This window comes from Camponotus floridanus, unplaced genomic scaffold, assembly GCF_003227725.1.
Source record: "Camponotus floridanus strain SB8 unplaced genomic scaffold, Cflo_v7.5 scaffold62, whole genome shotgun sequence".
NCBI classification, from domain to species: Eukaryota; Metazoa; Arthropoda; class Insecta; order Hymenoptera; family Formicidae; genus Camponotus; species Camponotus floridanus.
Genome location: NW_020229792.1, coordinates 198,834 through 226,692, shown reverse-complemented (window position 1 = coordinate 226,692; position 27,859 = coordinate 198,834). Strand labels below are relative to the sequence as shown.

General features: G+C 31.9%; 2 protein-coding genes across 6 annotated transcripts in view; both read left to right on the top strand.

The window, feature by feature from the left end:
• LOC105258184 (neurogenic locus Notch protein) overlaps positions 1 to 27,859 on the top strand; it is a 279,923-nt gene that overhangs the window by 194,566 nt on the left and 57,498 nt on the right. For both annotated transcript variants that reach the window (XM_025413181.1, XM_025413182.1), the window contains one exon: positions 13,173 to 13,355. In XM_025413181.1, the coding sequence (XP_025268966.1) occupies positions 13,173 to 13,355 (183 nt within the window). The remainder of the gene's footprint in view (positions 1 to 13,172; positions 13,356 to 27,859) is intronic.
• LOC105258179 (retinol-binding protein pinta) lies at positions 254 to 9,346 on the top strand. 4 transcript variants are annotated; one of them, XM_025413189.1, is made up of 6 exons: positions 254 to 541; positions 7,677 to 7,836; positions 8,123 to 8,225; positions 8,326 to 8,698; positions 8,930 to 9,014; positions 9,119 to 9,346. In XM_025413189.1, exons 1-5 carry the CDS (start codon positions 382 to 384, stop codon positions 9,004 to 9,006), a joined length of 873 nt encoding a protein of 290 aa, XP_025268974.1. In that variant the 5' UTR covers positions 254 to 381; the 3' UTR covers positions 9,007 to 9,014; positions 9,119 to 9,346. The 4 variants fall into 4 exon arrangements, with proteins under 4 accessions (XP_025268974.1, XP_025268973.1, XP_011267595.1 ...); XM_025413188.1 differs by having other exon boundaries at positions 8,930 to 9,346; XM_011269293.3 differs by lacking the exons at positions 7,677 to 7,836; positions 8,123 to 8,225; positions 8,326 to 8,698; positions 8,930 to 9,014; positions 9,119 to 9,346 and adding exons at positions 2,280 to 2,439; positions 2,802 to 2,904; positions 3,000 to 3,369; positions 3,681 to 4,041 and having other exon boundaries at positions 291 to 541.

The following is a 27,859-nucleotide window of genomic DNA, read 5'->3' as shown; positions in this document are numbered from 1 at the left end:
AATCCTTTTAATATATATGAAAACAAATACATAGATAGAAATCACACAAACTTTTTTTAAATTAGTCGTACATGATAAATGTATCATTAAGATAGCATATCATTTTATATAATTAATGATATTTTTTATTATTAATCAAATGTAATTACAAATAAATATAGAAGGTGTATTTGACATGTTTTGACATCTTTTTGACATGAAAATGACATGAATGCACGTAATAATCAGATTGCAATATACATATATATATCGCTATCGATACGCTGTACGCATGTGCAAAATATTAAGATTCATCAGACAGATATCCAAGTTTCTTTTGATTAATCGCGATTATGCGAGTGTCCTCTCAGTACGTAAAGTTCTGTCATTACGAACGTTACAATGGCAGAGTCTCAGAGTTACGACAGTGTTACACATAATTTAACAATCGAGCAAAAGGAATATGCAGCGAAAGTTTTAAATGAATCGGACGAAAATAGAGGAAAATCTATCGCAGAAATTAAACACTGGATTCAAGAGAGCGATTTATCCGCACGAATTGGTAAAAATGATATTATTATGTTAGAAAAATTAAAAAATTTTTGTATGACATTCATTATTGAATGTTTTTTTGTTGACGATTTATTAATTAATTTCGTAGCACGAAAATAAAATTATCTTGAATTAATAATAATTTTAACATATTAGAATGAATTAATATGAAATAATATGAAATTATGTTTAAGAGTATTAGGACCGATTCACAATCCGATCTCAGACAATTAAGATAGTTTTTTTTTAATTTTCTATTGATGATGGACCGAAAATTTTTCACATTATCGGTGCGAGTCAGGCAAGTTCGCTCATCTTCTGGCAAAATATTCTTTCGAAACATCCTTGCTGCGGCGGAGCGAAACCAGGTCGACATTTGAGTGTTATCTAATTTAGTGTGAATACGTACATTTGTAAACAATGAAAGAATATTTGATCGAACCGTGAACAGATTGTGAGCAGAGCGCGAGCGGACCGATAGTGTGAATCGGGCCTTAAACTCGTTGAATTTGATTCTCTACGAAGTAAAAAAAATGTATATTTGCGAAAAAGAGTGACAAGTTTATATAATTTCATTATCCAAAAGTAATTCGATTTTTAATTTTATCTTGATAAATATCGAATTGATAAAAAAATTTGTATTATTTATAAAATTTCGTATCGCGTTTTGATTATATTTTATTATCTCATAAGCAACTCTCTTTTTTACAAATTGCATAAATATTCTATAAATTATTTTGTATAAACTTTTCTGTATAAACGTAATCTTTAATTTAAAGTATAAAAAAGTAATACGAAAATAATTTTATTTAATTTTCAATTTAGTAATACAATGTACAATTTTAAAATTGATATACGTCAATGTAAAATATTATTACTAAAAAAATATTATTATTATTTTCTAAAAGAAACAAAATAAAAATTAATTTTTATATATCTTTATCGATTGCAACATTAAATAAAATAGAATTTTATGTAGAATTCTCACAAAAAGGAATATTTTAAATTTACGATACGTATAATAATAAAATTCATTATACATTGGAATTATCTTAAAATTTATTATAATGTGCTTTGTATGTACATTTCTTTTTGAATTTTGATTACATACACATTAAATAATTTTCTAACTAAAAAATGCATACGTTTTATGTTACTGTGCAATATATTTAAAATCACAAGATTTTTATTTTATTATTTATAATGTGAAGTAATGCGTGAAAATGTCTTTATATTTTATGTTGGCGTGCAGTTTTTTTGAAATCATGAGATTCTTTTTTAATAATTATGATATGAATTAATTATATATAATTGCTGAAAATAATCGATGAATTATACATAATACTAAAAATTTTGCAATTTCAAGTCAATAAAAAGTATGTTGCAAGTCAATAAAAAATAAAATAAGAAAAATAAAAGAAATGAAAAAAATAAAAGAAAAAAGAAAAATACGTACCGTCGTTTCCATAAACATCTTTTTACATCGAGAAATCAATTTCAATGTAAAGAATATTAAAATTACGTTATTAAATATTCACAATAATTATATTTTTCTCTCTTAAATATAGTGTAATGAAAAAATATATTATATTTTTTATTGAAAAAGAAAGATTATTGGAAAAATTTTGCATCTTCAATATTTTATTGCTTTAGACATATCTATCTATCATTGTTACTATTATGGCTTTTTATTTATCATTGTTACTATTATGGTTTTTTATTTAAGAAGGAAATCTTAATGTATACAGATGATTTCTTTATTTTGCGATTTTTGAGAACCTGCAAATTTAATATCGAGAAAACTAAGCTCAAAATACGAAATTATCAAATGCATCGAGCTAAAATGCCAGAATGGTACGCAAACAGAGATCCGCTACAGCAAAAACTGCAGGAATTGCTCGAATTGGGGTAATCAAAATTATATCAAAATATAATTATATAAGAGTGTGAAGATTAAATTTTTCATAAATTTGACACAATATAAATATCTTAATTTTAATGTAATTTTATCTTCAATGATCAATTCTTCGACTATTTTGAAGTGGACTTTTAAATATGTTTTTATTTCTATCATATTATAATTTTATTAATAATTACTTTTAGTTATACATTTATCGAAAATTTATTTTATTTGCATTTGTTGATGATGCAATAATTGATTTTTCAACTTTAATTTTAACGCTGATAAAGCATTTTATATATATTTGTTGTACTCGTAAATCTAGATATAAACATTTTTGAGTGATTTGAAATATTTTATTTCCGCTTAGAATTTGTTTACCCTTGCGGAAATTGGACAATCAAGGAAGAATGGTTCTTCTCGGGCGCCTTATGCATAATCCAGACATATTTACATTAGCAGATGCACTTAAGGTATTAATGTAACACTCGAGAGAAATGTCATAAAAATAATATTAATTCAAAGCGATACTTTAAATTTGTTTACTTTTCGATGGCTGACTTTTTAGGCTGCGTCTTTGGCTCTAGATGTGGCCATAAGAGACAACGTTGAAGCATCTTTGTACGGTTTCGTAATAATTATAGATTTACAATATACAACTATGCGTCATATTGGTCAACTAGAAATTCGCACTTTAAAGAACCTGCTCCACGCGTGGTTTGATTGTTATCCCATAAAAATTCATTTGCTTAATTATGTTAACACGCCGGAATATGCTAAATTATTTATGGACGTCACTAGTTACATATTAAACGACAAGGTAAAGCAAAAATTACGTGTATACACGCGCAAGAGAGCACAGGATTGTTTTATCAATATGTCTAATATCTTACCTGTTGAATATGGCGGTACTGATGGTACAATTCAAGAATTGACAGGTAATTCATGTAAAGAATTAAGGAGTTTATTTAGCAATAATGGTGAAGAAAAATAAGTGCGTAAATATATATAATTAATATATATATATATATATATATGTATATATATATATATATATATATATATATATTATTAATAAATATATATATTTTTTAAATATATATAATTTTATTAAGTCGCAGTATTTCAAATCATTAAGCACTTGCGATAACGATATGAGCACTGAATATACATCTATATTAATCGTTTATGTTAAATAATATGATATCGTTTATGTTATATAATAGTTATATATCTCTTACATTTGCAGAATATTGGAAGAAAGTGGTCGAAGAGAATCGCGATTGGTTTATCGACGATGAAAAATATAAACCGGTTTTAAAATAATTTTGTCAATTAATATAATCTCGTCTAACTGTGCACATTTATTTTTTATCATAAACTTGTTTCACTTATCTTAATCTTGATTTATAATTTATCATATAACGAGAACCACTACACGAAACTTACTCTCCTCCTTTTTTGTTCTGTTTTATATATATTTAAATATTTTTACATCAAATTTTTTAAGAATGTGAAACTATTTGTTGCGACAAATCATTGTAAACGAAGACGAATCAATTTCCATTTCGATTGATGTTAAAAATACAATAGTGTTTTTTATTAAAATATACGAGTATTCAAATAACAAATAAGCAATTATATATTGGACTTAATTGTAAATGTAATAAATATTAATATATCCTAAAATATATTAATAAAATAATATAAAATTTTATAATATTTTTTTCTCGTAACTTACTGCAATTCTATCATTATTTCTATTGGAGAAAATGAAATTTCAGCAATAAAACATGTATTATTATTATTATTATTATTATTATTATTACATATATTGAAATATACTGAAAATAGATTTTATTTGAATTTTTTCAAGCCAGGGAACCTTATTAAAATGCAACAAATATATTAGCTCGAAAGCAATACAGTAATTTAGGGAAATCAAATTCTTCTCTTTTTTTTATATTTAATATTACTCTTTCGTTATTTTAGTTTCTGATCGTCGTTTCAATGAATTCTTGATTTGACGAATTTGAGATTCATGTAGGCCCGTATTTATAATCATGATTCTGCTGAGAGACTCAGCTGAAACTAATTTTGCGATATGATATGGTTTAATAAATAAATCTTAAAAATCAATATTGTATTCATTTATAATCTCGATTCAATAGAGATTCTCAGAGAAAGTTTGTCTTGTATCCATACAATTATTATAATGTAATCAGTATATTGATAATATATAATAGATAAATATATAATAGATTGATAATAATCCACTGATATGGATAATATAATCAATAATGTTATTTATCCTTGATCTAAAAATTAATAAACAGGAAAAAACATCACTAAATAATATTTACTAATTAAATTAATCGTGTTTAGACACTAGATCATACATAGTTCGCATAGAGTGATAAATTATAAACCTAAATATTATTTAAGTTACAGAGATATTGAAGTAATTTTATTATTTATGATTTATATATACATATTTAATATGTGTGTGTGTGTGTGTGTGTGGGTGTGGGTGTGTGTGTAAAAATAAATCATCGCATTTATTATAATCTATTTTAAATGCATCCGACAATTTAAAATATTTAAGAGCAAATAGCATTGTTTATTTTCAGAGATGATTTCCTGAATATTTATCACAAATTATGATAATGATTTTTTGATGTCTGTAAATGCCTCAAAGAAAAAATTTTTTAAATATAAAAATATCACTAAAATATTTTTTGAGGTATATATTTTTTAAAGATTACATAAAATATCTTGAAAATATAATAAGATATTTTCGGAAATTTTGCCAAAGAAGTATATTTTTAACACAGAATACATACATCATAAAAATAATATCGATTTATATCTTAAATATTCTATTTCTTAATGTTCTATTTTCTTTTATATCTTACGTAAACATATGCTTTATAATGATAAATAATTACATCAATAATTTCAAACAAAAAATATCAAAATATGTCAAGAACGCTGATATGTTCCTCGAATTGATCAATCTTTTTAATATAATATGTTCTAAAGAAATGATAAATACATACAGAAATCACATCAAAACCTTCTTTTTAAATTACAATCGCATTATAATAAATATGTCGATGAGATAATCTATTATTAATCATTGGACAGTGATTAAAATGACAAAAAATGCTGAGTGTCTATCAACGAATATAAAAGGTGTGTTTATACGTTTTCCAGATAAGATCACGAGAACATGGACGAACACACATTGCGAATAAATTTCCATATGTATATTATTATCGCTGTTCTACGCATGCGCGAAATAGCAAAAAATTCAGAGCTGGTATATAATCTAACAGACTTTGTTCAGTCGCATATGTGAGTGTCTTCTGAGTACAGAGTTCCGTGTTTATTATCATCACGATGGCAGATTCTCAGAGATCCGACAATATTACACATAACTTGACAATCGAGCAAAAAAAATATGCAGCGATTTAAATGAATCAGACGAGAATAGAGAAAAATCTATCGCGGAAATTAAACGCTGGATTCAAGAGAGCGATTTATGCGCACGAACTGGTAAAAACATCGATAATAATAGGTTAGAATAGAAAAATTTTTGTATGACATTCATTATTGAATGTTTTTTTGTTGACAAATTATTAATTTCGTAACATGAAAATAAAATTGTCTTGAATTAATAATAATTTTAACATATTAGAATGAATTAATATGAAATAATATGAAAATATATTTAAAAGTATTAAGCTCGTAGAAATGGACTTTGTACCGAATAAAAGTGTGTGATTATTTTTTTTTTTAAAAGAAGTGATAAATTTATATAATTTCAAAAATCAAAATAGGTACATAAGAGCCCACAGCGTGGTAGTTGGAGCACAGAGAAGAAACAATACTTCTTTTTTTTATTATTTGTTACTAAAAAATTTAAAATTAAAAATAACGGGCGAAAATAAAATACACCCGTTATTTTTAATTTTAAGTTTTAAGTAAACAAATAATAAAAAAGAAGGAACTGTTGTTTCTTCCCTGCGCTCTTATGTGCCAATTTTGATTTAATTTTTTTTTAGCCAAATTTCAAATTACTAATTTTATATAATTTTATTATACAAAAGTAATTTGACAATTTTGATAAGCTTTGATTTGATAAAAAAGTTCGTATTATTTATAAAATTCATGTCATGTTTTTATTTCATTATTTCCTAAACTAAGCAGTTCTCTTTTTTTAAAATTGTATAAATTATTTTCCATAAACTCTTCTACAAGCATACTTTTTAATAATTTAGAATATAAAAAAATAATATAAAAGTACAATTTAATAATAAAATTTTAAAATTGATACATGTGTTAATATGTTTAATATAAATGAAATATTATTACTGTTATTATTATTCTCTAAAAAAAGAAAATGGAAATTAATTTGTATGTATCTTCGTTTATTGCAACATTAAAATAGAATTTTAAAATTATTACAAAAAAGTATATTACAAATTTACGATTCGAAACGACAGAATTTATTATAAGTTTGTTAAAAATTATCTTAAAACATGTATTATAATGTACATTATATGTACGCTATTTTTGCACTGTTTCATATATACATTAAATAACTTTTTAATCATGTTTTTAATGCTGTATTTAAAGTCACAAGATTTCTATTCATTATTTATGACATAAAATACTAAATAAATCTTTTTATATTTTATATTGACTGAGACTGCTTTGATAAGATTATTATTCATGATAATTATAATGCAAAATAGATAATATTGTTGAGTAAGAATCTAGTGATTTGAAATGTAACTCAAACCAACGTCATTTCGACGAGAACGTTTAGTATATTTGTTACATGTATTTTTACATCGATATTAAATACTTGTATAATATATGTATGTGTATTCATATACACATGTTGTATAGATATTGACATTTTTCCAGTGCATGCAGTCAGCAATTTATTATATATTTTTTTAAGCACATATTTGTAATATTGCAAAGAATATTAAAATTGCGTCATTAAATATTCACATAATAATTTTTACGTCTTTTTCTTTTTTTGAATATCATATAATAAAAGAATCTATTATATTTGTTATTGAAGAAAGATTATTAAAGAAAGATTATTGGAAAAATTTCCCATTTTTCCAAATTTTATCTCTTTAGATATATATAGATATATCTGTAAAGTATATCAAATATTAATACAATTATCGCTCTTATTTGAGAAAAAATTTTAATATATATACAGATGATTTCTTCATTTTGCGATTTTTGAGAGTCTGCAAATTTAATCTCGAGCGTACAAAGGCCAAGATACGGAATTATCAAATACAGAGAGCAAAGATACCAGAATGGTATGCGAACAGAGATCCGTTACAACTAAGACTGCAACAATTGTTAGATTTGGGGTAAGAAAAATTATTCCTAAATGTAATTATAAAAGTGCGAAAATTTGAAGTTTTCATAAATTCATCCAAGCCCAATATATTTCTATAAGGATATCTTTTTATAAATTCATCCAAGACAAATTTATACGTAAATATTTTGCATCCCAATTAATCTATAAAAATTTCATTTATGCAGTTTGCTTTTTAAGTTTAATTTTAATAGTTAATAAAGTATTTTATATATATTCGCCGTAAAATTAGATATAAACATTTTTGATAGATTTTGAAATATTTTATTTCCGCTTAGAATTTGTTTACCCTTGCGGAAATTGGACAATCAAGGAAGAATGATTCTCCTCGGGCGGCTTGTGCATAATCCAAGCATATTTACATTAGCAGATGCACTTAAGGTATTATTAATATAACACTCGAAAGAAGTGTCATAAAAATAATATTAATTTAAAGCGATACTTTAAATTTGTTTATAATTTTCGATGGCTGACATTTTAGGCCGCATCCTTGGCTCTAGATGTAGCCATAAGAGACAACGTTGAAGCATCCTTGTACGGTTTCGTAATAATTGTAGATTTACAATATATAACTTTGCGTCATATTGGTCAAATAGAAATTCGCACTTTAAAAAACCTGCTCCACGCGTGGCAGAGTTGCTATCCTGTCAGAATTCAATTGCTTAACTATGTTAATACTCCCGGATACGCTAAATTATTCATGGACATCACTAGTTATATATTGAGCGACAAAATAAAGCAAAGACTGCGTGTATACACGCGCAAAACAACGCCTGATTGTTTTATGAACATGCCAGCTAATATCTTACCTGTTGAATATGGCGGCACTGATGGTACAATTCAAGAATTAACAGGTAACTCGTGTAAAGAATTAAGGATTTTACTTAGCAATAATGGTGAAGAAAAATAAGTGCGTAAATATATATAATTTTTTATTACTAGTCACAGTATTTCAAATCATTAAGCATTTGCGATAACGATACGAGCACTGAATATATATATATATATATATATATATATATATATATATTAATCGTTTATGTTATATAATATGTTATATAATATGTTATCTCTTACATTTGCAGAATATTGGAAGAGAGTAGTCGAAGAGAATCGCGATTGGTTTATCGATGATGAAAAATATAAACCAATTTTGAAATAGTATAACAGGTTCAAATTAATTTTTTCGAATAAAATATTGAAACTATATGATTCGCCGTAAAACTAGATATAAACATTTTTGATAGATTTTGAAATATTTTATTTCCGCTTAGAATTTGTTTACCCTTGCGGAAATTGGACAATCAAGGAAGAATGGTTCTTTTTGGGCGGCTTGTGCATAATCCAAACATATTTACATTAGCAGATGCACTTAAGGTATTATTAATATAACACTCGAAAGAAATGTCATAAAAATAATAAATGAAACTATGAGAGCAATGATAGCGATTAACATGATATAATCAATCGAACGAGCACAAAATATATAGATTAAAATTCTCTTATAATATATATGTAATATAATTAAAATTAAGTGAAATTTATATGTAAATTTAAAGAAAGTTAAGATTATGTAAAGGCATTTATTTCTCTCCATTTTCTTTTTCCATCATAAGTTTGCTTCGTTTTTACATTTTTATTTTTATATAAATAAAAATAATTTATACAACGGGAACCATCACTTGAAATTGCTGTTTTTTTCTCTTTTAGTTTAGAAATATATTTACGTCAAATTTCTGAGAAAATTCTGAGGATTATTTGACTAACGAAAAACTACTGCAAACGAGAGACAGTGAATCAATCTTGTTTGATATTGAATTATACTTTATTATTTATTATTTTATATTTATTGGTATTTTAAGCAAATTCAAAAAGTCTGAAATTCGGTCGATAATGACACGATCAGAATTTTTGACATTTCTCTTTAAAATATGATTTATAAGGAAGAGAGAGAAAATCCATTCTTTGATCTGGCAAATATAAATATAAATGTGTGGATATACTTGATAATATCCTGTAATCTTTTCTGAGAATATTATAAACTTTCTCTCTCTAACTATTCTCTCTCGAAAATCTAATACACAAATATAATGTTAACATATAATATTAATAAATATAATATACAGATTATATTTTTATAAAATTATATATTTAATTTTAATACATTAATTATATCTTTAATTTTTTATTATTTAATAATATTTTATAAAATATAATATAAAATCATTCTAAGAGAAAGTTCGCTCAAATTTCAAGCTATATATCTGAATTTTTAAACTTTTGACGCGAAATATCTCTTGCACGCGTCGATTACGGAATCACCTTACATTTAGTGTATTAAAAAAAAAAAGCGAAATAATATTATAACGTTATATCGACTCCGCAGTGTAAAAAAACGCAACATCACTAGAGCGGCGATTCGGTAACGTGTAGTTGACAGCGCGCCAGGTATAATGAGATTTTGCCGGAAGTCGCGTCGAAGAGGAGGACTGAGGCAGCCCTCCTCCCCCACCCCCTGGTCGGCATTCTCTCCGTCCGTACAGAAGCGCAGTCTTCTCAGAGGGGTGTCGGGCCCCCACGAACGAATCTAATTAAACGCTAAATTGTTATTTTAAGTTTAATAACAACCATAATGATCTCGCGCCCGAGCGGGGGCTCTGTTATTATCTAGATTGCATATTTTCTGGTAGATTAAGTTCCTTATAAGCGAAAGAGAGAGCTGCGTGCTCCCGACAAGCGGAGCAAGAAGGCCCCTTGGGATGAGCTGAATCGTGCCTGCAACGTACATACAATGCGGTGCAACGTCATTCGCAAACTGCACCTCGCGGCGCATACAACGGGCCAATTACGCGTCCTGCTGCCGCGGGGAATATGGGAAGCATCCCCGGATTGTAAAAAGATTATATCGTTATTTTTGTAGTCAATTAAGACAATTATTTTGCGCAACTTTTTTAATGTACAATTTTTCTTTTTAATTAAAGTAACACAATTTCCACGGTGTCCACTCTGTGGAAAAATATTGAGAATCTGGATCTTCTCTCTCTTGGGGATTTATTCTGTGGAAAAAAAAATAGGGATAATACTCGTGGAATTTTATTGGAAGTCATGGAATTTCTTTTTAAAATTCTCTCTTTGATAATTTTACTGTTGTAAACAGCTGACAAGCCAAGTAAATTATGCATTTAAAATATATTTTCTCTGTTTTTATATATTCATTGCTCTAATATTGAATATACAGTGTATATTTTTATTGTAATTTTTAATGATAAAATGAAAATATTATACAAATGAACAATATTTATTTTACGAAAGTTATCTTCATACTTATACAAAATTATACGAAAGTTGCATGAAAGCATATTTATACAAAAATCTAACTTGAACAAATATTTAAGATATTCGTTTTATTTGAAATTTATAATAAAAATACTTGACAAATCAGGGAATTTTTACAAGACTTGAATAGACACTCTGATTTTGTAAAATTATGAAAGACTCGAAATGCGCAATCCCAGGAATTATTTCATGCATAGTGTAAAAATTTGCTAACGTGAAAAATTATATATTATTTGAAAATTTATATATTTGTATTTTGAATTGCGTATTTTTGTAAGAATTGATTTTTAAAATTAAAATTCATACTTCGATGACTGTCACCGAGATAACACATGCAAAATTCGCGATGGTTCAGTGCGATTGAAGTCCTCATCGTCGCTTTTAAATAAACCGCGTATGTATTTTTATTAACGCTAACTCTTTAAATGACTACTCGCTCATAAGTAGTGCGTTCTCGGGGAACGATTCGTCATCGCTGTTTCCACGTGAACGGATCGCGAAACACGGCGCAGCAATGTGTTTCTTGCAATCGTGACATAGGTATGTTTCTTCCCATCATACCATTTTCCTCGGCTTCTCTTTCATCCCCCTCGCCGGTTACGCGGCGTTGACAGCAATTATGTTGTCGGAAAAACCGCTGGCGAAAATTACACGAGCATGGTATGCGACTTAGGTAAGAGCTAACGCTCTCTTTACAAACTCGTATGTGCTTACAACCATACACGAGAACATAGGATAATATTAAATATAATTTTTATACATAATCTAATATTTATTATAATTATTTTTCTTATAAATTCTTCTATATAAATTTTAATTCTAACATTACATCATGAAAATATCACACAAAGTATAAAAGGAAAATTTTCTTTTATTTTTAATTTCAATTTTTAATCATCTACTTTAAGCAATTAGATACTTTATTTTGAAATTATTTAATTCATAATTTTGTCGAAAACTTTCCTTTTAAATCTCTAAATGTAAAACTGTTTATTTACTATCTACTTGAAATAGAAAATAGAAGTAGAGAGAGATGCTTAATATTTATAAAATAAATCCTATCAAAAATCTAGATTCCATAAATGAGAAAATTAATTGAGCAAAATAGAAGATAGGAGCAAATAAAATGACATTATCATTAAAATGCATATTTTATTGTATGTAAAGAAAGAAGAGAGAGAATGTTTTTAATAAAGCATTTATTTAGCGAAAGGGCAACTATGCCCGGAGTAATTATTTTATTGCAATTAGAGAGGACTTATATATCTCCGGAAAAAGAGGGAGCAAACGCGATCCCCTTTAAACGAACCGTCACCTCAAGAATTCTCTACCAGCATATTCCTTCTTATGATCGAGTTTAGCCAGGTACAAAGGAAGTGCTCTCTCTCTTTCTCTCTCTCTCTCTCTGTCCCTCCCTTTCTCATCCTAATGACAGTGTCTAAAAAGTGCCGGCGGGTTTGCCAACTAAGGGGCACTATCCAGCTATGTCCAGCGCTATACAAAATTGGTTCTTAAAATCGTATTAAGATATTAATTATTATGCGAGGCGTGTATCCGCCACTTTGCCACGGTTTAAATCGATAAGAACCACATCGGCACGAAAAGTCGCTCCTTTCATCGTTTCTTTTCTTGGCGAACAGAAAAGAATTTCACTCGAAATGGTAAGGCATCATTTCTTATATCGAAAACCGGATGAACTTTCACCGAAGACCAAAATTGCTCCGAAGTGCTGGAATTTCGTGGCGTCAATATCCCAACAGAAGACGTGATCGAATGACATGTGACTTGTCATCTGGGAGAAAGATGGATCGAAGTGTATCGAGGAAATTGTTTTATGTGTATTTAAATTGCAGACAATATGACCGCTTCTCGCTTAAGAATAATCCATTTCTATTTTAATTACGTATACTTATTTATAGAAAATTAATTATAGAAAATTAATTATGGAAAATTAATTTTTCTTTCAATATCCTTTCCCTTTCTTTCTTACAGGCTCTCCCTGCGAGCACGACGGGATCTGCGTGAACACCCCCGGGTCCTTCGCGTGCAATTGCACGCAAGGATTCACCGGGCCGCGATGCGAGACGAACGTGAACGAGTGCGAGTCGCATCCCTGCCAGAACGACGGTTCCTGCCTGGACGATCCTGGGACCTTCCGATGCGTCTGCATGCCTGGTAAGTACGTCTCCTCCTCTGCGCTTCATCTCACGGGCCCTTTTTAACGTCGCGTCTCACGCCCTTTTGTCTTTTTCTCGAGAGAAAGCAGCATGTGTGCGTCTGAAAAGGGACGGATAATTCGTCTGCTTCCTCGCGTGACCGCGAGCGATCGAGAAACGCACCTCGGGTCGCTTTCACGGTGGCAATTTCGCCGCAAATTTTGTCGTTTATATTCGCGCAAGTAGAGTCCACCAAAGTGTATATCTGCCACGTACTTCCGCGCGCTTTTCGATCGTTTTCGGCAAAAAGTTCGCCGAGAAAGTCGCAATTATCTCGAGAGGTGCCCGCTTCCCTCGTTCGTTTTCGCGGCCCTCTCACTCCTCTCGAAACGACGCGGTGGCTTTTTGCGTCCTCGCGTGAGTCGTTTGTATAAAAGCGAAAAAGGTTCCTTCCGTTGGAAAGTTACGTCTCCTTATGGTAACGGTAAGCCGTGCCCATTATGTCGACAAAGAAAACAGCCGAAAATGTAATCAGGTTTAAATTATAGCTAAGATTTATGACGCCAGAGCAAAAAGACCGTAACGAGAAGAGAAATCTTCCTGATTTGTTTTAGCGGCACGTCATTAGTTTTTATTTTAAATCTCACGCCTCTAGGAGGACAGGATGTCTTTTCTCTGGAGAAATATGGAATTCTGAGGGACTCCTTTTGTATAGAAAAATCAGGAAATTATTATGGAGAAATCAGAGAATTATATTGGGATTTGAGAAATTTTTTCCAAATTTCTGTACAAGGTTATGCTTTTATTTTAAATAATCCGTTGATAAGCTAAATTATATAATTCTATTCACCTGGAATTTATTGAATAAAAATATTCTGGACATCAGAGAATTTTTTAAAGATTTGAGTAGACATTGAAGGTAATCTTTAGCGGCACATTATTAGTTTTTACCTTTTTATTTTAAATCTCACGCCTCTAGAAGGACAGTGTCTTTTCTCTAAAGAAATATGGAATTCTCAGGGATTTCTTTTGTATAGAAAAATTAGGAAATTATTGGAAAGAGATCAGGGAATTATATTGGGATTCGAGAAATTTTTCAAAAATTTTCTGTATAAGATTGTGCTTTTGTTTTAAATATTCTGTCGATAAGCCAAATTATAAATTATGTGTTAAAATATATTTTATAAATATATATAATATAATATAATTACAAATAATTTTATATAACATATATATATATATTTTACATAACGTCTAATAATTCAATGTCTTAAAAAATATTGAATATGCAGTACATATCCTTTTTATTTTAATGAAAGGATTTAAATTTTAATTGATGAAGAAATGAAAAATGTATAAATAAAAGTAAAATTTATTTTAGAGTTTAGTTATATCAAAACATTTCTAAAATATTCTATTCACGTTCGGAATTTTTTATAGAATAATTTTATAGATTAATTTTTTATAAAAATATTCAAAAAACAGAGAACTTTTTAAAAATTTGAGTAGACACTTTCTGGAGGAGATCCTTTTACAGTACGATATTTTAAGAATTTTAAGATGATCTGACAATGTTTTTCAAGCCAAGCTCGCGATGCGATTTTCGCGGGAAGTCGCGAGATGAGAGACGCGCGAAAAGACGCGATCCGCCGCGCGCGATAGGGGCAGTCTTGGCAGGCTGCTGGATCCTGGACCCTAGATCCCGGGGCCCCGGGGGCCCTCGTGTCACCGGTAAATTCTTCCGAGATGACAGCGCGCCGCGGTGTACATTATCTGATACCCGCGAGGGCAGCGACCGGTTGCTCCCTCGACGCAGAGTGCGCGTAAGTCAGCCTTAATTGTTTGACGCGATCTATCCCTCCGTCTGTCTCGAGGATCCCTTAAGGGTCTCCGAGAGATATAGGAGCCGCGAGAGATCCGCCCGATCGATAATCGATATAATCGACGACGAGAGACTCATGTCACTGTTGATATCACCAACGAATCTCGCAAAATCTCGCCGGAGAATTCTGTGTCTCGAGTTTATTTACGATGCAGTACACACACATACACAGTTCGCTTCTTGTAGAATTGATAGCGATGATTATAAAGAATATAAATGATCCAGATTAAATAGTAAATAGCTGGAGATGAAGGTTGTTTATAGCTCCGCGTGGTTCTCATCAGTTGTTAGATCGGAGTTGTTAGTGTTCTTCTAATACGTACTTGTGGCGAGCCTTTGATAATTAAAGGCAAATATCATTATACACTCTCATTAAGTTATATTGTGCACTCTATAATTAGACTTTTACCGGATTAAAATAAATTAAAATAAAATATATTTACTAGTATTTCTGTTTCTGTCTGAAAAAATTGAATTCTTATTTTCTAAATTGAAAATTGAGATCAAAAATAAGAGAAAAATTATAACTTGGGTAAAATAAAGCTTGAAAAGTTAAATATTATTTTCTGAATTTAAAATTGAGATAAAAAATAAGAAAAAAATTATAATTCGAGTAAAATAAAGCTTGAAAAGTTAAATATTATTTTCTGAATTGAAAATTGAGATAAAAAATAAGAAAAAAATTATAACTCGGGTAAAATAAAGTTTGGAAAGTTAAATATCATATCGATATTACTTCTTACATCTTTTGTACTGGATCATCGTACAACTTTCATATTCTCACGCGAAAAAAAATATTGAAATGCGCCAGTTATACGTCCATTGTATTAGTGAATGGTCGGTCAAGTCCCTTAGCGTCGAGGAGGAGCCGTGCCTCGAAAAGACCGGACGGAGGAAATCGAGGGTCCGAAAAGTGAGATAACAAAAAATGAGAGATTCCCGGGCCCCTCGAAGCGAGGCCTGATGGCGTGACGTGGGGGAGGGGCGGGGGAGGAAGGGGGATCGGGGCGGTATAAAATATGATAGCGGGATTCGCGAAATATGAGACCGAGACGACGTTGCCCCGGGGCCCGCGGGGGCACAAAGGCTTATCTTGTCCCTCCGCCATTTTGGTGCTCCACCTCCCCCGCTTCTGCGTCTCGTTCCTCCTCTCGTTTTCCACCTTCTCGAACTCCTTCTCGTCTTTTTCGTCTCTTCTTGCCTCGACCCTGCGTCGTGCCTTCCTTTCTTGTCGGGTCCCTGCTGTCCCGTAAAAGGATCCGCTAAGTAGCGCTAAGAGCTTCGAGGAAAGAGGATACTCGGGCATTCAGAATTTTGCACGACGCGGACCCGCACAGCCTATTGCACGCCCCATTATACCCCCCATTGTACCCCTTTATAATTGTCGTGAACGCAGCTCCCCCGCATCTCTCCGTTTCGAGTTGACGTAATGAGAGAAGCTTCCCTTCCTCATCTCGGAGAGAGCGTTGCTCGTTCGCGAATTGGATCTGAATCGCGAAATATCGTTATTTTTTTGAATACCGAATAATTAAAAATGAAACAATAAAACTTGCTACAATCTTTAATATAATTTATATAATTATAATTATAATTATATAAATTATATTAATTTAAAGATTGTTACAAGTTTTATTGTTTTATTTTTAATTATTCGATTTTTAAAGAAAGAATATATTAATTTATATAATTATAAATTAATATAATTTTTATATATTTATTAATTAATATATTTATATATTTATTAATTTATATAATTTTTATATAATAATATTTTTCGTATAATTTGCAGTCTTTAAATTAATTATTTTCACTATCGAGCATATTCATAGTTTTTTCGCACGACTCGGAATCTCGTCGAGCACGCATTTTATTATCATATCGCGGATATCGCTGGGTGTGTCCGCCGTATTGTGCTCATACATACGTACTTCCTACGCGGGTTTATGATTATCTGCGTATATAATGAAGAGGAGGAGCGGCACGAGATCTCCCAGTGTCATTGACGGACGAGAGCAATTACGCCGCTATTGCGTCTTCTACCGGGCGATCTGATAGTACGGGCTCTTTTTCTGGCTGATGAATGCTCGCGCGATGCAAGCTCGTGGGTCGTGAAAAATACGGATTAATAAATCGGTAGCGCGGCGAGAGATACGCCATGGATTGCATCAGCTCGATATTAAACAACACGTGGATGTAATGAGTTGGTCCTTCCTACCAATAGATCGTTAAAATTGCACAAGCGCTCGTCTGTGTCGACTATCAGTAACGACCTAAGGTTCTCTTGAGTCGTTTGATATTTCTTGGTGAGAAAGATTTCAGCGAGGTCCTTGCTTTTTTTCTCCCTTTGGCATCGACAATAAATTCTATCATAGAATGCCATTAGCCGAAATATTTCAATATTTATAAAATATTATAAGGATTTTAAGATAAATTTGATTAATATAAGAATATTATTAATTTTTAAATTTAATTAATATTATTAAATTAAATTCTTATTTTGTAAATTTTTAAATAGGAAGTAAACGAATAGTTTTTCATTTAAGATTGAAAAGAGTCCGATTATAATATTTCTTGGACGAAACTTTAGATTAAAAGGTTTCTGATTTTTTTAAGTATCCAAGTAGATATTGAATTGAAAATTAAGAAAAAGAATAAGAAAAAGAAATTTCGATCTGGAATAAAAATTTAAATCCCTCTTTGCGGTGACTCGAGGTGAATTCTTTTTTCAATAAGCTAGCTGTTGCGTGCAATTGGGTGCAATTTCTAGTCTTGCAACTCGGACTTGCCGCGGTCTTCCGGTCGGACCGTAATGCGGATAAAGATGACACGAAGCCGGCGAAGGGAAGGCACTACAAATCGCCGCGCAAACACACTCCGACACACAAGGCGAAACAATGTTATCCGACACGCCATCACGCGCCCAGGTACACTTCCAGGTGTTCACGTGGAACAGGAATTTTGCCGTTTCTCGCCTCTCGAGGGAGCGTCGGAGGGAAATTAAAACGGCTTCTCTTAATTCTCGGACCTGGCGTACAGAGATAATCGATCGACTACCGTTGAAAAACGATGTAAAAAAAAAGGGGACCTTCGAATGGGACCGACTCGAGTGATCGAGACATATTTTACTGTCACGCGCACAATCTACAGGTTTTTTCTCTCTCTCTCTCTCTCTCTCGATTCTGTCTCTCGTGCCGTCTTTTTTCACGCGTATCGCATCGCGGAAGATTTGTTACCTCCCTGGACCAAGGGAGATATCTCAATATCGCGGCTTGATATACCCAGTGCACACATACACACTTTCATGCTTATGTGTTTCGAAGAAGCAAGAATCCTGTTGGTGGGACACATACACAGAAAGTTGATATGATACATTGCTAAAGATGTAGATTTCTCTGTTTCTTTCTCTCTCTTTGTATGATCCAGCAGCTTTGCATTGTCCGAGAAAGAGGGACAATGGCTGCCACGTTCTGTTATCTTTCAACCCTTATTTCGCGCCGCATTCTCTTTGTGATATCTCTTTCTCTCCCTCTCTTTTTCTCTTGCGACAAGATTCCATCGCGTTGCTTCTCTTCTCGGCTCTGTAAGAATTTCTCTGTCCAGAATTTCTGCTTTCGCGAATCAACCTTTTTGTTAAAGTACAATAGACATTATCAACGAGATTGCACTAAAAATTAATTAAAAATTAATTAAGTAGTTGGGAAAAAGATAAGCATTAAATTATTAAAAGTGTTTTCAATTCCTATATATTATAAATTGAATCGAAATTCCCCAGAATTGATAAACATGAGAAATTATTAAAGAAAATGAGAGCAAAATTTCGACAAAGAAAGGAGCCTTTTCAGTTGACATATTCATATTCATATTAATCGGGGGAAGTCACTCACGCGATTGTTAGTTCGAGATTCACCGTGGGCATAATTTTTCTGGCCGGAAATTTATTTAAATTCTTTTATCGGGCTAATGAAGAGAGCATAATTTGGCTCGCGCGAGACGAGAGACTGTTCATGCTTTTGTTTCCTTCCGAAAGGCAGCGACTTGGCTGTCGAAGCTGAGGCGGACGGGTTGATTGTCAAGTGTGACGGCACCCTCCCGAGCGAGGAAGACGCGCGCATTTATTGTCCATGCCCTCTTTGAATGCTCCTTTCTTTCCGGACACCGGCGCGATTTCCTTTTTCTTCCCCGTCACTCCGGGCGCGTGTTCGGCCCCTTGGCCACTTTATCATTCCGCCGGAAAGACGTCGATGCCATTTTTATCGCACAATCCGAGGAACAATACGAACAATTTTAGAACGTTGCCCTGCCGAATAACAATGGTGCTCGATGCCTGACGATATTAATCGCTGATTCCAGATATAAACAGAATATTCCAAGAGAGTAGATACTTATTAAATAATTTAAATTCGATTTATTGTGTATATTTTAAATTTATATTAAATATCATAATTTTAAAAAAATTAATTATATACAGATTATACATTAAGATGATATTATAATACAAATGTACGTGATAAATACATAATAAATAGTAATACGTATAAAATAATTTTTATACATAATATTTTTTATATATTTTATATTACTTATTTATTATATTGCATTATATTATGTATATAATTAATTTTTATTGTTTTTATATGTATATATAAATTCGAGAAATTCAATATTTAATAATATTTATTGGTATGCCTATCGCTTTTTCAAACATAGTTGAATTATTATTGCATGATAGTCTCTCTAAGAAGACAAAAGAGAAGTTCTGCTACGATCTCGCACTCGAGATTATAGTTGACACGTTCACGGAAACAGTTATATAAATATGGTGCAGTGCGTAAAAGCGTCGAGAGCTCGTCAAGATTCTATCTGAATTTACCCAACACGCTTGCTAAGTCTTCTGGCGGTCTTTATCCGCTTGATCTGCGCTCGCAAGTCCTCTTCTCAGCCCCTCATTCTCTGTACGCAATACGATCTTTTTTCTCGACTATACTTGTCTTTATTCATCCCTATCTCTCGTCCTTTTTTGTCCGATTTTGCCAAAATTAGAGCGAAGCGTTTTAAAGAGGCGGCATCTAAATTGGTCCAGATAAGACTGATGCCATTGATTAAGCCGACAAAGTACAATACAAGACGAAGAAAATGGATTTTTGAAAGCGTTTATCTTTTCCAATATTGGACGAATCCGAGGAATAGATAGGAAGCAAAAGTTTTTTCTTGAATCAATTATTATAAATCTCATTATTAATTTTATTTTTTATTTATTAATTTTTTTATTTTATTTGATATTTTATTTTAATTGATATGAATATTTATTTATTTTTATTATATTTATTTATTTCATTTAATTATTAATAACGTCTATGCGAGAAGAAAAATTGCACTTTCAAAGTTACATAAGACATTATCATATGAGAAAATTTTTAAAAGCTGAAAGATTTATATAATTTTCTTCAATTTAAATAATTTTGATATTTTATTCCAACGATAAAATATCGTAATGATAGTATTTTCTTACATGAAATATTAAAAATAGATGATTAATTTCACCGATTAAAATAGGAAATTAATTTTGAAATGACTTCAATAAATTGGCAATAATCTACTGTACATTGAAACAAGACAAAAGCTTCGCGAGTGGCGAGAAGAGGGGATATCGCAAAGTAAAGAGCATCTTGTTGCTAACAAGCCGGATTGTTGCTCAGCAAGACGCCGTCCTTTAAGCGCGTCTTCCTCGTCCGGGCATCAGTCACTCTTGAAATCGTCATCAGGGACCTCGACAACGTCATAGGATATAATGTGTGTGCGTGCACGTGGTCCGACGATGCCTTGTGTTTTGCCTCGGAGCACTCGTGATATATGGCAGCCATGAACGAGACGGACATCCCGCGCCTTCTGGTTAACGTGCCTCTTCTGCATGTTACCTCCGCTCGTTACTTCTTCCTGCTCTTTTTTTCCGCTCGACAGTCGAGACTTCTTTGGCCAAGAGAAAAATTCAAAACGAATGCCTTTTTCAATGTCAGAAAAGAGGTGTCAGTAACGAAACAAAGTACCTTATTAGCGCGATCTATCATGTTAACAATGCGCCCCTATTTTTCCATAATATGTCACTTTGATGTAAATTAGGGCTGCACGAGATACCAAGATTAGTCTTGATATTGTCTTGTCTTGTCTTGAATTTCAAGACAAGATTTTTAATTAGTTATCAAGATAATACCAAGACTAAGACTGTCAAGATTATTGGTTCTCAAAAAAACTAAAATATTTATATTTGTAAATGAAAAAAATATATTACTATATACGAATTTAAAAAAATTGTATTGAATAAAAACATTTATATTAATAAATTTAAAAACATTTAATATTAATACAATATAACATTTTTATAAATTAGAAATCAAACTCGCAAATTTTAGACATTAAAGAGCATTTCATCCAGGAATTGATGCACATTAATGCTTTTAAAGATTTACTTTGTAATCTGGTTCTATTTTTTGACATAGAGTTTCTATTGAGAAAAGTCTTTCTACTGGCACGGACGAGGTAGTTGAACTTAAAATGTCTCGAACCATTTATGTGGGACAAATATGAACCTGATTTTTTCACCATTCGAAAATATTTATATCTGCACATTCCCTTGGAGCCTGTAAATAGTTATTAATTTCTGTTTTCCGTGAAACAGTAAATATTTTTTTAAGTAAATAGACGGCATTTATATCGATTACATAGTAATAATTATAATTAAAATATAATACAATAGTAATAATTCAAATTGTATTACAAAAATTATGTTAAATATTATTTAAATAATTTTTTAATATTAGATAAAAAATTGTTAATAAAATCGAGACAATACAAGACGAGATTTTTACTACCAATATTCACCAAGACAAGATTTAAATTTTTGAAAATTTTCAATACCAATGCAATATTTTTACGAATATTGTCTTGTCTTGGGTCTTGTGCAACCCTAATGTAAATGCGTGTAAAAATGATTTCAAAGCCTGATATATATTTTATGCAAATTTTTTTTCAATATCTCGAAGGAGATGCAGGGTCAATCGATGTCATTCGAACTTTGCTTCTCTCGAGACACCTTATATATCTCGAATATACATTCTCGTTTAAGTTCACGGAATTGTAATTGTTGCCGGGCGCTATTGTCACCCATGAGCACCTGCTTGAATACGTCGCGAGCATTCGCATTTTGATTTTTGTCGACGAAGCGCGCTTTTCGCTGGCTGGGTTGGAGACCCGGGGGCATTGTTGCCACGAGGAAATTGGTCTTCGCGAGTCGACGAACCGCGTCCAATGGAATTACGTCCCTTCGGACGCTGACAAAGGACAGTCTGATTTCTATGGGGCGAATTCCCAAGTCGCCGCTTCTCTCCTCTCCCCTCGTGGAAATAGCCAATTTAAGGGTACAACGGGATCGACATGCGTGCGTGCGTGCGTGCGTGCAAGAAAATGCGCCGAGTCGCATACAAATGCGGCCTTAAACGCCTGCCCTAGGCCCCGATGGTACCATTTCGGAGGATGGTTTTCTTCGCGCTCGCTTTCAACGGGTCGCGTCGGCGACCTCCCTTTGCCGCCTTTTCGTGGAGAAGAGTCGCGGTCGTAAACCGGGTCTGTGGCGGCGAATCCGGAACGAATCGAAAGTGCTCTCGACGCGATGTCTTCGATGACGGGGGAGGAAGGGCTTTGGTCCGAGATGCACTCGAATGCATCGCGAGTCGCGAAAGAAGCCGACAGGAACCGCAATGTTCTCCTTCGTTCTTTTAAAATTCACGTCAGTCATTTCACATGTGACTGAATAATTCGTAATTTATTTTTCGGGATCGTCTTCTCGATTTTCGATAATATAATTTCGTTGAAATTATTGAGGATGACGTAGCACCTCAAATTTCTTGTTTCTTTATTCTTTATGTATGCCGCTTAAAAACCAGATTCGTAGGATATAGGCGAGGATACAGCGACACATTGTTCTGTCTCGCAGCGTTATTTATCTCGAATTGTCCCTAAGATCTACGCCATCGTGTACTGTGCATCGCAAAACGACGGAAAGAAAGAAGAAAACCGAGAAGACACGAGAAGAGGAAGTTATAAAATTGCAGAATAAACAGAGAGAGAATTCTGCATTCTCACAATTATATTTTGCTTTTGCGTGAAAAATGCTGCTTGCATTATTTTTGACAACTATAATCACTAGAAATATATTATTTGCTTATTTTGATATAAAAAGATTATTATATATAGTTGTTATTCATTATTATAGTAAAAGTTTTATTTAATTTTAATGTTGAGTTTCTTCATTACTTTTAATAATTTAATTTAATAAGATTAATTAAATAAGAAATTTAATAAGAAAAATATATAATTTTTTATTTATTATGTAAATTCATGGAAAAAGATATAACAATTTTTACTATATTAAATAACAATCGATATAATAATTATTATTAATATTAATTTAATTAATATTATTAATCATTAGTTATTATTTTTTTGTGAATTATAAATAAGAAAATTATTTTATTTTTCTCGTATGCGAAAAAAATAAAAAATAAATAATTAAAATTCTTAATAAGATGATGGAGAATAAAATTGAAATAAAAGAATAGCTCAACATTTTTACCTTTTACAAAATTTATACCTTTTAAAAAATTCTAATATTATATATTTATCACAAAATAAAATATTATTCTCGCCAAACTATTTCGATTTTTATAAACACATATACATGATATCTACAAGAGAGAGCAAAGATAAACGCACGCGTATCACTTGATACACTCGATGTAATGACGTGCACAGTTCAGCTACAAGTCAAGCGTGTAGCGTTCAATTTATTGTCATCCGTGGAGGTCAGAGTCATTGATATTCCTTCGGATCGAGGAGGAATCGCGGCTCCGGTCGGGATCTCCATCCGGGATCGATAATTTCCTTTCGCGAGGAACGATGTATGGCCATCTGATCCATCGCTATATCCTTTTACCGTTATGCGAACGGGCGTATTGAGAGACGGGAGACAATCCTAGATAGATCCCCGCGGATAATAGCGGGATGACGATGAGAAGCCCGGTAGAAGAAGGCTTTTGACGGATGGACAAGCCGATATAAACACATGTATAGGTATATATATGTATATGTGTACCGATTGGAAAGTGTTCGCCTTGCTACAAGATGCAGATAAACCCGATATTGATATCGGCTTCGTTCCTTTATGTCTCCCGTTCGATCAGCCCACTCGTATTCGATTCTCGGCATTCGCGCTGCATTCTCCAGCAAAATTTATATTCGAGCCTGAGAATAGCATGCCTTCCAAGAAGTGACTATGCCAATATATAACGAACACAAAACGAGACAGATACAAAGTCGGGCAAGCATTAATAAGGCATTAATAAGCAAGCATTAATAATTTCAACTTGCGGAGCTACAAGAGCGATTTTGAAATTACCCCTGCTTTGAAGGAATGTTGGAACGGAAAAGGAATCTTCAGCATCGTCATTCTCTAAATATTATATAAATAAATAAATAATAATAAACAATGTGTGTGAAAAATAAATCGCGATAAACGAGAAATGTCAGAGGTAACAAATAGCGCAATTCTCGAAGTCGTTTGACTTTGGCATACGTTGCAAGTCACGGGGATTCCTCATCTTCGTGCAACCAACGGAATCCGCCGAGATCAATCTTTCGAGATTGTTTCTTATTAACGCTACCCCGCGTTAAAAATCGATCCGATCGATCGGGGCGGAGAGACTGTCGTTATCGCGGCGAAGAAATTAATTTGGACCCCGAGACGAATCTCCGCTTTATTAGCGGAAGTTAATTACCGCGGATGGAATCCTCTCTTCGCCAATTCCTCTCTTCTCTTGTTCGTTTTTTTTTTTTAACATTTTTTTTCATAACGTCTTCCGATATCGTTTCTCGTTAAAGGCGACGCCTTTTATGTTTCATTATTTCAATCGAAGGACAATCTTCGCGAACCGTTGGCTATGCAAATGTTTCTTCAGATTTTTCATAAACATGCTTTATTATATTTTGATTTGTAATTAATTACGAAGCTATTTTGAATAATAAGATGTCCTTGATTGATCATGTTTAATAATTTTACTACTTAATTTCATGAGTATTATATTGATTATGTCTGCAACTTAAAATTTTTATCTTTGCAATATTTCAATTTAAAATTCATCAGCTCGAGATTCGCGAGTGTATTTATTTATTTGCATACGCTTATTTTGTATGTATTTATATATTTCTTTAACTTAATCTCGAATGGCAAGAGAATGATAAGAAAATGATTAGGATGATTCTTTTATTTTTTTAATCATGAGATCTTTTTTTAGTCATTTTTTTCGCTTGTTCTCATTCTTGGAATTGATCTCTATTTTTTCTCCAATTTGTTTAAAGAATTCAAAGTACATCTTGTCACGAGAATAGACATGCTTTAAAAAAGAAACAAAAGAAGAGAGAAAAAGAGTCGCGTAATGTTGTGAATTTTCCAGCTCCGAGCTTTTGATTCGCCTGCGAAAAAATTCAGAGCAGACCATGTCTCATTATTCACTTCGTTACTATGGAATAATAATAGAGCTAGTTGAGACAAATGGCAAGAGAAGGGAGGAGAAAAAATTAGTTCCGCTGGTTGTCTTCTTTATTATACGACCATTCCATTCAATCTTTAATCGGAAACGAAGTTAGTTTGATTATAATTACAATGATTCATAATCTGTTCGCCAAGTAAGTTAAAGTGTCGCGAAATTATTGTCGCAAAATCAAAATTAAAAAAGAGAATTTCCTTTAATAAAAATATTATTTTTAGTTACCAATAAACTTTTTACATATATCCTAATATTTTTTAAAATAATGTAAGCATTAAAAACACCCCACGATCTCGATAACGTGTAATATCGAGACAGCGAGAGCGCGAAAAAAATCTTAATTTTTGATCGGCAATTTCATTGGATATTTTATTAATGTCGGTGGTGGATTAATGGGCGAACAAATTACAATCGGAGACGGGCTCGGGCAGAGAGCCTGTTGCTACACATGTCGAATGATCGATGATATCGTAGTATTTATTATTCATTACCGTTAAGCCAAACGCTCGCGCACGCTCGTGGCCGGCTCGACAAGTAATTAAAGTGATTAATGCCTCTCTTAATTGTCGAACCGAGAGACAGAAAGGGCCGTAATCTCAGTCGGTTGCGACTGCAAAAGTTCGCATTTTATTGCGCCCAGCCCGTCTCTCGCACGTGTTAGAATCTCCTAGCAACAACACAAAGGACAATATAATGCGAGAGTAGTAAAATAGACTCGTGTATGCGTGTGCGCAACCCGGAAGACTAATTATTCTATCGATTCTAAAGCGATTTTTTTCAACCTAACGTCGTGATTCATGTGCGTTTTGCGAGGCACTTAAATAAGCATGCATTTCTAACGTTTTATGATGAACGCATGCAAGAATGCACGCAATAGTGTTCAGATTTAGTTTTTGCACAGCTCGAGCAATGTGTATAATATGCGGTAAATTAACTCCCCCCCTTCCTCTCCTTCATTGCATTAATCTGTATTATATTAATGTAAGGTCGACTCTCAATAAGGCGACGCATTGCCGCGTTATTGGCATCGATAACTCCTTTTTCTCGACTTGCGCTGATAATACAGGTCGAGTCTAGTGTTAAGAGAGAGAGATTTTTTGCGCGGGAAGGTCTTTTGCCATAAATTATTCGCGCCGTTTCCTTTCACATCGGTTACCTTTAACTATTTTATTACTTTCGTTTGACATTGGATTTTTATTACGCGTTCTTAAGTAATTCTTAATGTCTTGCGCAAGCGCGAAAATAAATTTGTCAATAAAAAAATTTGTCAATAAATTATTGAGGCTAAGGGAGTCGCGTTAAAACCTTTGAACTCTTTATTAAAAGCTAGTAAAATGAATTATTTAGGTCTAAATTGCATTTATATAGAATCTAATTAATTGAAAATAAGTTTCGTTATTTATTTATTTATGTTTTGTTCGCTCGTAATGAAATATCTTTTAGTATCGGATAAAATTAACGGCATAAAAGAAACAATTTTTTTTATGGTTCCATCATAAGTCTTCCTCGGTTTCAATAAGCGTACTGATTTTATTAAAATTTATCTAGAATAGCTTATTTAAATAAAAATGCGGTATATTTAAATTTAAAGAAAACCATTAACGTCAAAGAAATTGCTAATATTACTAATTTTCTAGAAAAAATGTCTAGAAATTTTTAAAATTTTTTGTTTAAACATTTTTCAACAAATATAAAAATGCACGTAAGGATTATTTCATTTAATCCCTTGGAACAAATACTAACAATTATTTATAAATAATCCTTATCTAAAAACAAGATATTTTTTAGATAATGTTAAAAATAATTTTTTCTTCTTTTGATGTAAATAATAAGATATAAATATACAAATTCAAGATACGCGATTCTGCGATTTAAAATTAAAATACTTGTCGCGTTTGTGTTTTTCAACTACAAGTCTGAATGCGGTATCGAACGTATTTAACGAATCGTCTTCCATTTTCGTCGTGTTAAAAAGCCACCACCCGCGATGATGATAAAAACCATCGATCGTTAAATCTCGTATTGGGAATCAGCGAGGGAAGATTA

Bases quoted from the DNA above. Each gene is read 5' to 3' on its own strand.
- LOC105258179 (XM_025413189.1), top strand. From the start codon at position 382: ATGGCAGAGTCTCAGAGTTACGACAGTGTTACACATAATTTAACAATC. The intron at 542-7,676 runs GTAAAAATGATA...ATATATATACAG, and splicing joins CGATTTATCCGCACGAATTG to ATGATTTCTTCATTTTGCGA. The intron at 7,837-8,122 runs GTAAGAAAAATT...ATTTCCGCTTAG, and splicing joins CAACAATTGTTAGATTTGGG to AATTTGTTTACCCTTGCGGA.